General features: G+C 39.8%; 1 protein-coding gene across 4 annotated transcripts in view; it reads left to right on the plus strand.

Moving 5' to 3' along the window:
• The window catches only part of MYO1B (myosin IB), a 757,882-nt gene that overhangs the window by 225,854 nt on the left and 519,080 nt on the right, over positions 1–12,948 (plus strand). For all 4 annotated transcript variants that reach the window (XM_086955387.1, XM_086955390.1, XM_086955388.1 and 1 more), the window contains exon 4: positions 10,452–10,546. In XM_086955387.1, the coding sequence (XP_086811513.1) occupies positions 10,452–10,546 (95 nt within the window). The remainder of the gene's footprint in view (positions 1–10,451; positions 10,547–12,948) is intronic.

A 12,948-nucleotide genomic window follows, 5' to 3' on the forward strand; every position in this document is an offset into this window, starting at 1 on the left:
CATGCATTCTATTTTGCAATTTTCTAATTAATCTTAAGAATTCACAATTAAGAAATCGCAAAATGGATTGTTGATGCATCCGTCCCGAATCTCTCTACCACATCAGTACCTGTAGGCCCAAATTCAACTAACTCACAGTGCCTTACCCTCACTCCTAACGTTTTCAGAGTAGCAGCTGATTTTGGAAAGCCTAGAATAGAAACATCTAGTCCTCAAGGGAACCGTGGAACCTGATCACCACCTTTCGTTCTCACTCGTGTATGTGCACAGTAAACCAAAAAAAACAGATGAAGAACAAATGAAGAACATTTACAATATATTTATGAAACTAACATTTTGATGCAGGTTTGGCTACAAACAATGAGCAACCCAACCATGGCAACTAATATATCTATCTAGGCCCACCCTCACTTTGTGAGCACAGGGATATATTTGTGATCTCTGGGATTAGCGCCAAACCCCATACCTGTATGTGTATTGAGGTGGTCTGCATCATGGGTATAAACTCAGTTTACTCAAGGCTGCTGCCTCAGTTCCAAGACTGATCTCTCTAATGGAATTCTCCCCTCTAATCTCCAATGAGCTGGGACACAGTTTAGATTATAAGAACTGTTCTGGTAGAAAGATTACAGCTCTGCTACTGTGGTTTTGCCTAAAAACTTTAGATGTTGGTGACCGTGCACAGTAAAACAGTACACAATGTTGTTTGACCTTGTACGAAATGTTCAGATTGCATCCAAAGTAGTCACTGACTAACAAATATTATGCACAGAGTATTTCTAAAATAATATCATGTCACAAAAATAAATGTATTGTGTGTGGCTGTGCAAAGCAGAGGCAGTCTAAAGCTGCTAATAGGAGCAGCCAAGAGAGACCAAAGTGAGCCCAGAAGGAGAAATACTACAGACTAATATATTCAGCAATATGTTAGTTGCAACACTACAGATCCAGATTCAGGAACATGCCTGGTTAGCCACTGGTAAGCAAGTAGTGCTGGGGCATGCCAGTCAAACCAAGCCTACTTTGGGCAGCTAGAGAGATAAGGGTCTGAACCTTGGATAGTTTTGTATGATTGGGCCACAGACAGTATGTATGTATATATTTGTTTGTATTTATATGGTATTTCTATAGCGCAAACCTAGACAAAAGGCAGAGAAGTGCTGTACATGGTCGAAGACGAGCATAAAGTCCGCAATTAATTTTAGGGGAAGCTGGGTTTGTGAATGGTTAATGCATTGTGAAGTTGTGTACTTTAAAAAGGTGATTCTTAAACGTTTTTTGAATTGGAGCAGCATAGGGCAATCCTGAAAAATACACTTTTTAATTGAGATATTGGATGCATAGATAGAAAAGGCCTGCTGTCTTGTTTTACTTTTTCACACAGGCTGATGCTGTCCTGCCTGTGGGCATGCTGAGAACCTTCAGTTTTGGTGAGTTTGTGCGATAAGTGGGGGTCCTGATCATGATGGCTGTGTAAAAGATGCAGAAGGTATTGAAGATGGTGCGGGCCAGTACGGGTAACCAAAGTAGTTCCATCAGGAAGGGGATGATGTGATAATACTACTTCAGGCCCAGGATAATACATGTTGAGGCATGTAGGAGGCACCTAAAGGGTGCTAATGTTGAGTCTGAGAGGCCATGACATAGTGTATTGCCACCATCCAAATCTGAGATTAGAAAGGCTTGACGGTTCGACTTTCTTTAGAAGAAAGGGCATAAGGATGCCTTTATTTTTGACAATGTGTTCCTTGAACTTGAAGCTTGTGCCCAGGGTGGGTCCAAGTGATTTGATATTCAGCAAAAGTTGGAAGGTATCAGGCACATGTCATCTGGACAAATCTAAACGACCAGTAGAGCAGTAAGGAAATCACCTCATGTCCCAAAGTTCTCATCCATTTTAGTTGCCAACACTTGACCAGCATTGCCATTCCCAAGTGACTTTGCTTTTTGTATATTGCCTGAACACAGAAGGGCACATGCAGACAGAAAAAGATACTTACAGGCTTACATTTGTACACAGAGCAAGTAGCATATAGGCACGTGCACTAGGGCAACACACATACAGGCACCTCGTACACGCACCCCATACTTGATTTTTAAGTCTATCATTGATTTGAAATGGAGAGCTTAGGCGTTGCTTGTGATCCCAGCTTTCTCTCTTGACTCTTCCCTTTTGTGTGAGCTGGGGAGACATGGGCTTGCTGAACTACTTTCTGAAGTAACACAATGAAATAAGGTAATTGGCCCCTGTGATAGATGATAGCTGGCAGGCTCTTGCATGTCTGTGGTAAAGCTAATTTCTTTGTCACATTTTAGATGCCACTGCCTTCATGTACACTTGCACACGCACCACAGCCACAAGCTATTCTGATTTAGAGATAATTGTGTTAATCGGTCCAGTCCACACAAGTGAAGCAGGACATGCTCTAGAATTACTTGCAGCAATTTGTAGGTCTGGTGTGTATACAGTGCCTGCATACACAGTGTTACCAATTCTTTAAAACTGAACAAATTGGACTTTGATTCACTCAGATAAGCTTCATCTCCTCATGTTATGGCTATGTGGTGTATCATTCCACCTTTTAGGAAGTGTTCCTGTCTGACTTCATAAGGGACACTTTTCATCTGAAAAATACACTCCAACACCATGTTTATGACATTCTATCCTTTCACCTACCTATATTCTAATCAGAAAGCAATATCTTATAGCTACTTTTTCCTCACTGATGGAAATTATGCTATGCCCATTTTCTTTCCTAATATTCTCCCTCATATTTAGTGACACACCAAAGTCTGGATTTTATTAATCCGTAGTTGTATTGTTTTGTAAGATAAAGTTTATGTAGGGACTCCTACTCCTTGTTATGGCCCACACCACTGGGTACTACCTATCCTGTTTGTTGCAACATAACCTAATGTGCATGATTTGGAAGGTGTAGGTTTATAGTGTGATCTATGTGAGGAATATTGTGTGCATGCCAGGTGTTCCACTGTTGTTGAAGAGTGCAAGATTGATTGGGTAATGACTTTCCTTATTTACCTTCTCCAACAGAGAGGCTCAAGGTTGTTACTAAAGTTGTTGCCACATCACAGACCTTATGATGTGGGCTTGTTGTTTATTGCAGCTAGCCTAAAATAATACTGAGGGTCAGATGGTGAAGAGCAGCCAGGTTTTTAAAGTACTTCAGAATTCTTGGTTGTTGGTGAGATTCTGGACTTGTGCTGGGAGAGTGATCTAGAGCTTAGCTGTCTTTACAGAAAAAGAGGTGCTACAGATTCAGGAATTTCTGTCTCTAGGAATGTTCAGTAGTTTATTCAGCATCAATCTCGAGAGTCCTTCTTCATTCAAATTTGTATATTTTGGGATGTACAAATATGAACCTGATATTGATGGCTTGATGTACCATGCAGATAGCTTTGAAGGAGATACACATGACTTTCTGGAGCCAGAGAATCTTAAAGAGCAGGGGCAATGGGGTAATTGCATGAAATATGCAGGTGTTCTTTTTATGGTGTTCTGATTATGATGTAGGATGTGTAGAATAAAGACTGGAGCATCATGTTATATGTATTGTTAATTTGTGTTTTGTAAGATGGCAATAACTAAGGTGCTGGCAGCCTGGACCATGTAGAAGAAAACCACAGAAGTGTTGCAATGGCAACCTGGTGTTAAGGAAGGCTTTTGTAGGCTGGTTTACTTTGGGTATTAGGGCAGAGACAGAAATCCATTATTGCCCAAAGGTTTCTCATCTTGCTGGTCCTAATTCCTGTGGACATTTATCACTGAGGTGGTTCATAGACTAGTTCCGCAACTAAGGAACAATGGTTACACATCATCCATTAGTTCAGTACTAGTAATCATAGCCTTTTGTCTCGCATTGTTGCTAGGGTAGTTGTAGCATGAGATGTTTAAGGATTTTATGTCTGAATGAGGATTAGGTAGGTATGGAGCAGAGGAGTAATCAAACTTTAAGGGATGGGTACATCAGGGAGTTAAAGCGATGACAGTAATAAATGCAGTGTGATTATTAGATATAGCTTCATAAAGTTTGAGATAAAGTCCAGTTCAGTGATTTGTATGTGGAGCAAATTTGTGACCAGCCTTCTCTCTAATTATTTTTGTTTGTGTGCGGCTATAGAGTTGTACCTCTGGCCCCTTTGTTGTGTGTCAAAAATACATACATAAATAAAAAGAATTGACAAAGCCAATAGCTCGCTCTTGTAGGGAAGACCTATTTGCTTTGCCAATACTTGGTTGTATTGTTTGAGAAATCCTTTCCCTTTCTTGTACTGTTTTCTGCCTTTGCTTTTACTGTCTTCAGTTTCCTGGAGAAACGGACAATGCTCAAAGTGGTATTGACTTGGAGGGAACAATGAGATTGTTTTTGTAATAAGTGTCAAAAGGCAGTTCACAGAAGTGAAATGGCTGTATTGGTAGTCTAGTTTCGTCCAGCATAAAATCGGGTATTAATAGCTGAAATACCTTGCAGTCAAACGTATTTAAAAATCTTTATCTTCGTAGTTAATTAAGTTGTTCTTGTGGGTGGTTGAAGTGAAGCATGATGGCACGTCTGTCATTCAAGGTGAGTGCATGGTCTGCTGTTACAGTCAAAAATCCAGGAGTTGTTATGATGGCAACAAATGCGCATTCATCGGGGGCTGGTTATTAGCTGTTTAGCTTTTATTGTATCATTGGCTATTTCTGGAATTAGGAAAAGCATAAATTACAGGACATTTGTCAAAGTTTTTTTTCTTTATTGAGATTAGGAGTATGACCAGAGTAATCCAACCCAGGTTTATTTTTACCAGATTCTAGCTAATTTATTTTAAAGGAAACCTATGTATTTGATTCTCTGTTTACTGATGACTGCCTCAGAGTTATTCATTGAAAGCTGTGATTTGAGCAATAATACCCCTGCACTTCAAGTTAAAACTTTGGTTTGTTGTGTAAGGTTTATGTAGTTTGGGGATTAGACTAAGCCAGACAATTTGCATTCACCCTTAGTTTCTGTAGGGGTTCATCCCCCACTGAGAATGGATAAAACTACCATTTATGTAGCACGTTTCAAAATAGTTATATCTAGATGCTGGACTGCCCATGATGTTGCATTAATGCTGCTCAGTAAAAAAGAAAAGAACTCAACACTATTATGTTATATTTTGGAAGTCATTGTCTGTGTATGAATAAACTAGGTAGCAGTTTGGAGTGGTTTCATATGCTTGTTGTTTAAGGGAAGATGGTAACTTGGGCAAACTCCACACATTTTCAGGCTCCTACATTTGGTACTTTAAAAAATACCTTTGGTAGGGGAAATCTGTTCATAAATTGCGTTTCAACAAATGTTATAAAATCGTACAGCAAACAAGTAATACAAAAACTATATCATCACAGTCTTCTAAAAATAATTCATAGGTTGTTTGATTCAGTGTTGTCCTCTACTTAAGGTATTACAAGTTCTTCAGGAGATAAAAGTTGAAAATTGAACAGGGGAAGCCTGGTAAATATTTGAGAAACTTGTCCTCTTCCACCTGCAGCTTTGTGTGTTGACACAGCCTCAATGTTCTTAGTCGAGTAAATCTTCAGTTTTAGGGAGACACCGACATCACCATGACCACTAGCAAATCTAATAGAGACCCAGTTTATTTTTGTCTCCATATGTTGCATGCTCAAGGTAGATGATGTAGAATTTAGTTTAAAATCAAAGGATGCATGACGGTATGATGCAAACCGTCACAACGCGTGCTTTAACAACGCGTCCCTTACAACGCAAGTCGTTACCACGACTTGCGTTGGGGGCGCGGATTGAGAATAGCATAATTTACCATTCTAACACCAATCCCCGTGGACACTAGTGAAGGTGTTGGAATAGAAAATACACTATTCTTAATCCTCTAGTGCCCTCCAGCGCAAGTCGTGGTTACGACTTGCGTTCTAATGGACGCGTTGTTAAAGCCTTGCGGAGTAAAATCCGTGTGGTAAAGGATGTTTCCCGGAATCAAGTGATTGGTCAGTGAATCTACACTTTTAAAGGAAAATATTATTCACACACATTTTGTATGTTTAAAATCTACACATACGGACATCCAACTCTTTCCAGCATTTGCAGAGCATGGTCTGCTGCCAACTCAATGTAAGTGGGTGGTGTGCGTCCATGCCAGTGATCATGTTGGGGGTGAACAGTAAGGGAGCTAAAATGCACAGTCGTAGCACTTCACTACCATAACTGAAGAGGGCATTGCACTCACCATTACAACAGTTCATTTTAGGTCCTTGGACATTTTTATGAGTTTGATGTCCAGGTCACACATGTCTAAGGCTCCCCCATTTTTCCCAATAAGCCCAGTCCAACATTTCAAAGGTCATTGAAGGCCAAATGAATAGCTTTCTTCTTCTGAAATTAATATTTGCAATCCAGTAGCTGGCACTGTTCCATGGAAGCCAAATCGCTTCTGAATTTCAAATTGTACTCTGGGTATGACAATATTCGCACATACACAAATGCAAGGTATCCCCACTACAGGGGAAAATAAAGGAGATCACAAAAAATAAATAAACTTTTTTAATACACCATTTAGATAACATGAAGCTGCTATGATTAGAATCTAAGAACGTAAGAAGTACAGCAATTTAACTCCCCAATTAGAACCATTGGCGGCATTCCAAGTAGTGCTGTAAGGGTGCTTTTTTTTTATTGAAAACACCATTGTAATTGCATAGTAGAGGAAGTAGAAACTTTCTTGTGAGATTTGACTTCCCCTTTCACATATGTTTTTGCTTTAAAGATTCTGCTTCATTGAAATGATAATGGACTGTTCTGTACACATGCTTGTTACATTTATGTTTTATTCTAAAGCTGGTATGCCATCAAGCTACATTTGCTTAATGCTTTATTTGGTTCGTTTTATGTTCTGTTAAACGATTTGTTTGTGGGAAAGGGATAGTTAGTCGGATGAGTCTTGACAGTGGCATACCAGCTTGCTTACTTCATGACCGTTTCAGCCAGTTTATAAAAGTCGATTGCTTTTAGTAACATACAGTTGTGAATATTCCATTAGAATAGAAGAACGCCCTTAGAGGTTTTGGCTAAATAAAATTACACTCATTTCGGAATGTGGTAAGTCATTTTCCTAGTCGGTTTGTGATGAATGCTGACGGTCACTATTTAAATTTTTAACAGATGCCACACAGCTGCCTTTAACTAAATGCTTTTCTTGAGATGCATTCAAATTGTTTAATTGTATAGTGACTTGGAACTAGGGCATGTGGTTCAGGTCTGTAGCTATAAATAATGACACAAGATACAGCCATAACACTTGGGGGTAAGAAAGAAAGTGAGGTGACTTTAAGATCTGAGAAAACATGCTTAGACACTTTGACATGTACATTGAGATTTTTATGAAGACACAAGGTAATTGATTGACCTCTGGTATAATGATGATCTTTATAATTTTGGAACATGAGGTGCTTTGTCACAAGAAACTATACGTGATAGATATTGTATTTTGCTAGATGCTAGTTTTGGCCTGAATGTGCTTCTGGCATGAATCTGCTCTGAGGACACAGCTTCTTCCAACTTTCATCTAGCCAGCAATCTTTTGTTCTCATACCGTAGAGCAGCTGGTTTTGCTGTGAATTTGAGGGCTGGAGTCTATGGAGTATTAGTTGTTAGTTATTATCTAAATGATGATAATTATCCTTAATGGTGATCCCCTTCAACTATTGTTAGTTTATGCCAGTTTGAAGTGCTACGCTTTATATTGAAAAAAGTAATGGAAAGTGCTGAAGAAGGCAGCTTCCTACAAATAAAATCATAAATGCTTTACTAGATTTTCATCACTATAATCTCGCAATGTATATCTTTTTTGATCAGTTAGATTTGTGTAAAGTCCTTGTCCAAGTACGTTTTTTGTGTGCAATATTCTATTAACTGAATAGTTAATATACCTTTTGCTATTTGTTGTGAGCCATTTGACTGCAGCAGAGGAAAAGGGCGTCATTTGCATCTGTATCTATGATAAAAACTAAATTTTACTTTTCAGTTGATAAGAATGTATGCCAAGCGAAGAGGTTTATAATCAGCTAGTTTTAAGTTTGCTCAACACTGCACCTACTTGAGGTAAAAACATTTTTTTTAAATACAGAATCGCACTACAAAAATGCAGCTTAAAGAATGTCTGCTAACAAGCTCCAAACACAATACATTGTATGCCATAACTTTCTTGAGTAAAAAGCCAACATAACGATAAAATCCTTCCAATCCAAATGCCTCTGGTACTTTTCAGCTGCATACAGTTGCCGTCATGTGTTATTCCTTAGTGTCATTGAGTAATGTGGGCAGCCTAGTTTTAGCATCAATAGAAAAATATAGTTCCAAAGACACCTGATATTGATGTTTGATGTGAGAACAGACGTGGTGTTCCTATTCATCACCCTTCTTTGGTGCTTAGTGATGACTATATGGACGCTTTTCTGCCTACTATAAAACAAATAATGGCTGTTGTCTTCAGTAGATCGATTGTCCGTCGAGTTTTCCCTCTTTTATGGCTATTCAACTTTCAACTCAGTGGAGTCAGGTAGACAATTGTCCAGAGAATCATCTGCCTAGGCTTTTACTTTTTAATACTTTTAGGGCAGGATAGCCTTCCCATTTCTTTTCTCTTTAACTTCAGAAACGAATTTACAGTTGCCAAAATAAGTCATAGCTTGCCATGAGCCTACTTTCAAGTCTGTTTGATGATGACTAAAGTGTAATTAGGTCTTGAAATGCTATTCTCAACATTTTGAATCTCGAATCCTTCCCTACCAGACTGGATATACGTAGTCTTAACTCCGTCTAATAACAATTTATTTGATATATATTTTTTGTATTTCTTTTAAATTTTGGCTAATTTGTATAAAGGGGAGTTCATTGTCTGTAAGTAGGGACTGTGAGTAGTGCTGGGTGAAATATTTTGGTGAAAAGCCAAACTAGTGGAATTAGTCATTGTTTTCAGCTTCCCCACTGAAGCAAAATTGGATTTAAAATCATCCTAATCAACTCTTTAGATGAATTAGAAGGTCAGATTAATGTGATTCATTAATGTGGCAAACCTCCTTTATTCAGGCTCCATACATTTCCCTTGGCCTCAAGCCGTGGTCCAGAGGGGTGTCGACGACTGCAGCGATTATTATTGGCTGGCAGCAGCTTAGTGCAGGGATGTATTCTGAGTGGTTTAACATGTTGCCAATCAGATCGCTGTTCTTTCAGTCATCTGATTAGCCGATATTTCAGACAAGCAGAATATGGCTGTGTTTGGCCACCAGCAACCAATCAAAATAACCCTTCCATGAACCATGCCAACTTGTACACCAAATGTTATCATCCAGTGATCTGCTGTCTGGCATTGCCAAATTACCGACCTGCAGTTCGCTTTCCTTTTTATCATTTTTCAGGCAGAAATGTGTGCCCTGAAAATGGAAACATTTCCACATGGGGTTACTTCCACATATCGTGGATTTAAAAATGTAAACAGCCTAACACTGAGGACATGACAAACATGAAGCCTTGCCTAAATACTGAGACGCTGTGTTGACAAATAAGGCATCGAAGTATTCAAGAAGTTGCAGCAGTGTGTTAGGCTGAGATGCACACCTAATGTACTTTAGTCCGACTCTCAGTGTAGTGGAAAGGGGAGACCGGAAATTCCTACCTGCCTCCCAATGAGAGGTATTTGACTGCACTTGTCTATTTGATTGCTTCAGGGGTGAGTGCCTGGAACCCCTGGGCTCTGCTTCCTGTCTGTGTCGTCATAGGGCGCACAGTCTGTGCTCCACTTCTAATGTAGTGGATGGTGAATGTGCCTCTGACAGCTTTTTTGTGCCTTTTTCCCTGATATTATGACACAGGTGCATATGAGGTAACTCTCCCCTGAGGCCTTGCTGGGATGAAATGTGCTTGCAAGATCCCATATATATCAATTTGAGCCGAAGTGTCTGCAGCCCTGTCTTTAATCAAAACATTCCCTTAAGGTGCAGAAAGCAAATACGGAGGAACGTTGTGCCCTTAGGGCTCCTCGGTAATACAACACCAGGAGGTCGAAGGTTGGGGTTCATTTTCAACTAGTATTGACTGTCAGATTACTCCTGTAATATCGCTTTTTAGTTAATCTTGGTGACTGTGTTAACTTGTTTTTCATTTGCCATTGACACGGAGGCTTTCTTCATGCCTCAAGTCTTGTAAGACCCTCTTGTCTGCCATTCGATAACCATGTTCACTCTAGGAAGCTGCAGCATGCTCGCCTGGAACGCACTTTTCCTCGCTAGCTCTTCAGCTTTGAATCTCTCACTATATGATTTCCTTTTGTCATTTTAATAATATGTACATGCATTAGCAAATGAAGTTTATGCTTTCAATGTAATCCGTCTGATATGAATTCTGGTAAGTGAATGCTGTCGTCTTTGTTTTTTCCAGCTATGCTATTTCAGATGAGGCATACAGATCTCTCCGGGACCAGGACAAAGACCAGTGTATTTTAATCACCGGGGAAAGCGGAGCGGGAAAAACAGGTATGTATCTCTTGGCTGCGTCTACCATGTGCAAAGCACTGCGGATTTTGACCATTCGCCCAGAGTTACAAGAACCCAGTGGTGCATCTTGCTGGTCCATTGTTCATGGCAGGTCCTCGCCCCCTGCTTCTGATTTAGTGTAGGTTGTTGTTGATGTAGCTTGTCATCAGTGGTAAGGATCAAAACCTGTGAAATGTGAATGCAGGAGCAATGGTGCGTCTGAGAAGGTTAAAATCAACTTGATGTAGATCTATTAGGAAGGACTTTGCTCGTTCTAGTAGAAAGTATCAAGGCCAGGATAATGAATGCTAACGACTGCAGCAAACGTACCACTGAAATGACAGGGAACCAGGAGCTCATGCGTTTTTGTCTTCCATGGATATAACTGCACATTTAATTGCGGAGTGTGGGTCCAGCGAGAGTGAGGGATATGAAGCTTGAGGTTTGGGATGGAGCTTAAATTGCGAATGCCATGATGACTATAGAGCAAGGAAAGGAAGGCGCATGTGTCAGCAGGTTCGGATTTCTCCGCCTCTCTGAATTTTTGGTACATTGCATGCTGCGGCACCCATAGCTCCCACAGATTACTGATTTACCTCACCCACTGCCACCATCATTGGGCATTGTTCAGTGACCTTGGGGATCTTGCCGTTTGCAGTTCAGATCCAGTTTGCCTAATTTTTTTGGCATAGGTACTGTAAAAGCACAGGACATTAAATTCGTCATTGAGACATCCTTGAACAGTTGGATGTCTCAAGGCAATGGCCATGTATCCTTTGGGATCATTTGTATATCCAGGTTGCTCCTTTTTAACACTTTACTCTTTAAGGGTTAATTAGGTCGACAAGTCCAGAATTAATCCTGACAATAGGAGTATGTTGGGAATTCCTTCACACTATGGAACATTACTATGCCATTTAAAAAAAAAAAAGTTATTTACGCACAGGAACTATAGAGTAGTCACACACAAAACAGAAGATTATATCCCCTTCTTGTGCTTGGATATTGCACAAATAGTTTTAGTACATGTGAAATTCTGGAACAGACTATATTATTGTTTATGGTAGCATGCAGTTTTGTCATCTGTCCTTGGAATAAAGTGGTTCTCAGCCCCCTGACTGTGTCTTTGTTTACAGTCTCCTGCCAATGAAATATGTGCTAAGCAGATTGCCATATTACGTTGTTCATTTGCATAATGTTGCATTGGATTTATTATGCGTGTGATTAATTTGTCCCTTGATCAATTTTAATGTGCAGCAGCGTATCATGTCACAAATCAATGAGTTTGAGTCTAGGCAGTTGTCCTGTATAATGAAGATAAATGTTATAAAAACGTCCACCCAAAAGTGAACTAGTATTTGCCCCCACAGTAAAATTACTTTATCTTGCCAAAAGGTCAACTCCAAAGTCGCAGTGTCCCTTGTCCAGTTATAGGTCACTGATCTTTGGTGGTTGGTTATGGAGGTGCACCTGGCACATTTCAACAGGTCTTAACAGGTCTCAAAAGTCAAACTTGAAATTTGCATGATTTGAGTTGGAAATTACTGTGTTGGTTTAGAAGCTGGTCTGCCGGATTCCCATCTGGATGAAAAGGCACATTTAGATGCTTTATTACGGTTTTGGATGTGAAATATTTGCAGAGTGGCTTTATTTCCTTGGGTGAACACACAAATGTGTGATTGGCTTTGGGAATATAAGCTAGGCCTAAATGAGACCGCCCCTTAATTTTATTCACAGTTCTATAGTTTTTGCATGCCACCAGTTTGCTCTGTTCTCTTTTGGTAGTGATAGCTGTTGGATGAACTAGCAATTAAAGAAAAAACAAAGTGATGTTTTTAGCCTATATATTCCCTAAACTCCCTTCTTTTGGTCAGCCCCTACCACTTGTTCCCCTACCGCTGCCTGATCCTAGGTTGAGACTCCAGGGCAGATCGACTCATTCTATGTCCCAACTCTTGTCACTCTGCTTGTAATTGATAGGTTTCTCTGTATTGGGGGTTTCAATGTACTTGACTTAGGGTCATTTTCTTCACAAGGTCTGTGAGTAGAGATGTGAGACTAAAAAGTGGGTATAAACTACCTCTAGAATTCATTAACCCCTATTTTTTTACGTTGGGATGTTTTAGAGTCTAAAGTGACTTGATTTTCTAGACATTTGGATGTGTGAGTCCATGTATGAGTCCATTCCTGAGGGCAAACGCTGTGTAGCTAACTTGGATATTTTCTATCCTGTATTTTTGAGGAGTTTTGGCACTGAACCAATGACTTGTTAATGTTTTAGGTGTTTGAGCTCGTATATCACTGAAAATTAGTGTCATCTAAGTAGTCGGTGGCTTTTGTTTGCCCGTATTACATTTTCCTTCCATTTCTGAGAGGTCGCTGGTTTCTTCGTGTAGGCCTGT

This window comes from Lissotriton vulgaris, chromosome 2_1, assembly GCF_964263255.1.
Source record: "Lissotriton vulgaris chromosome 2_1, aLisVul1.2, whole genome shotgun sequence".
In the NCBI taxonomy this organism is placed as follows: domain Eukaryota; kingdom Metazoa; phylum Chordata; class Amphibia; order Caudata; family Salamandridae; genus Lissotriton; species Lissotriton vulgaris.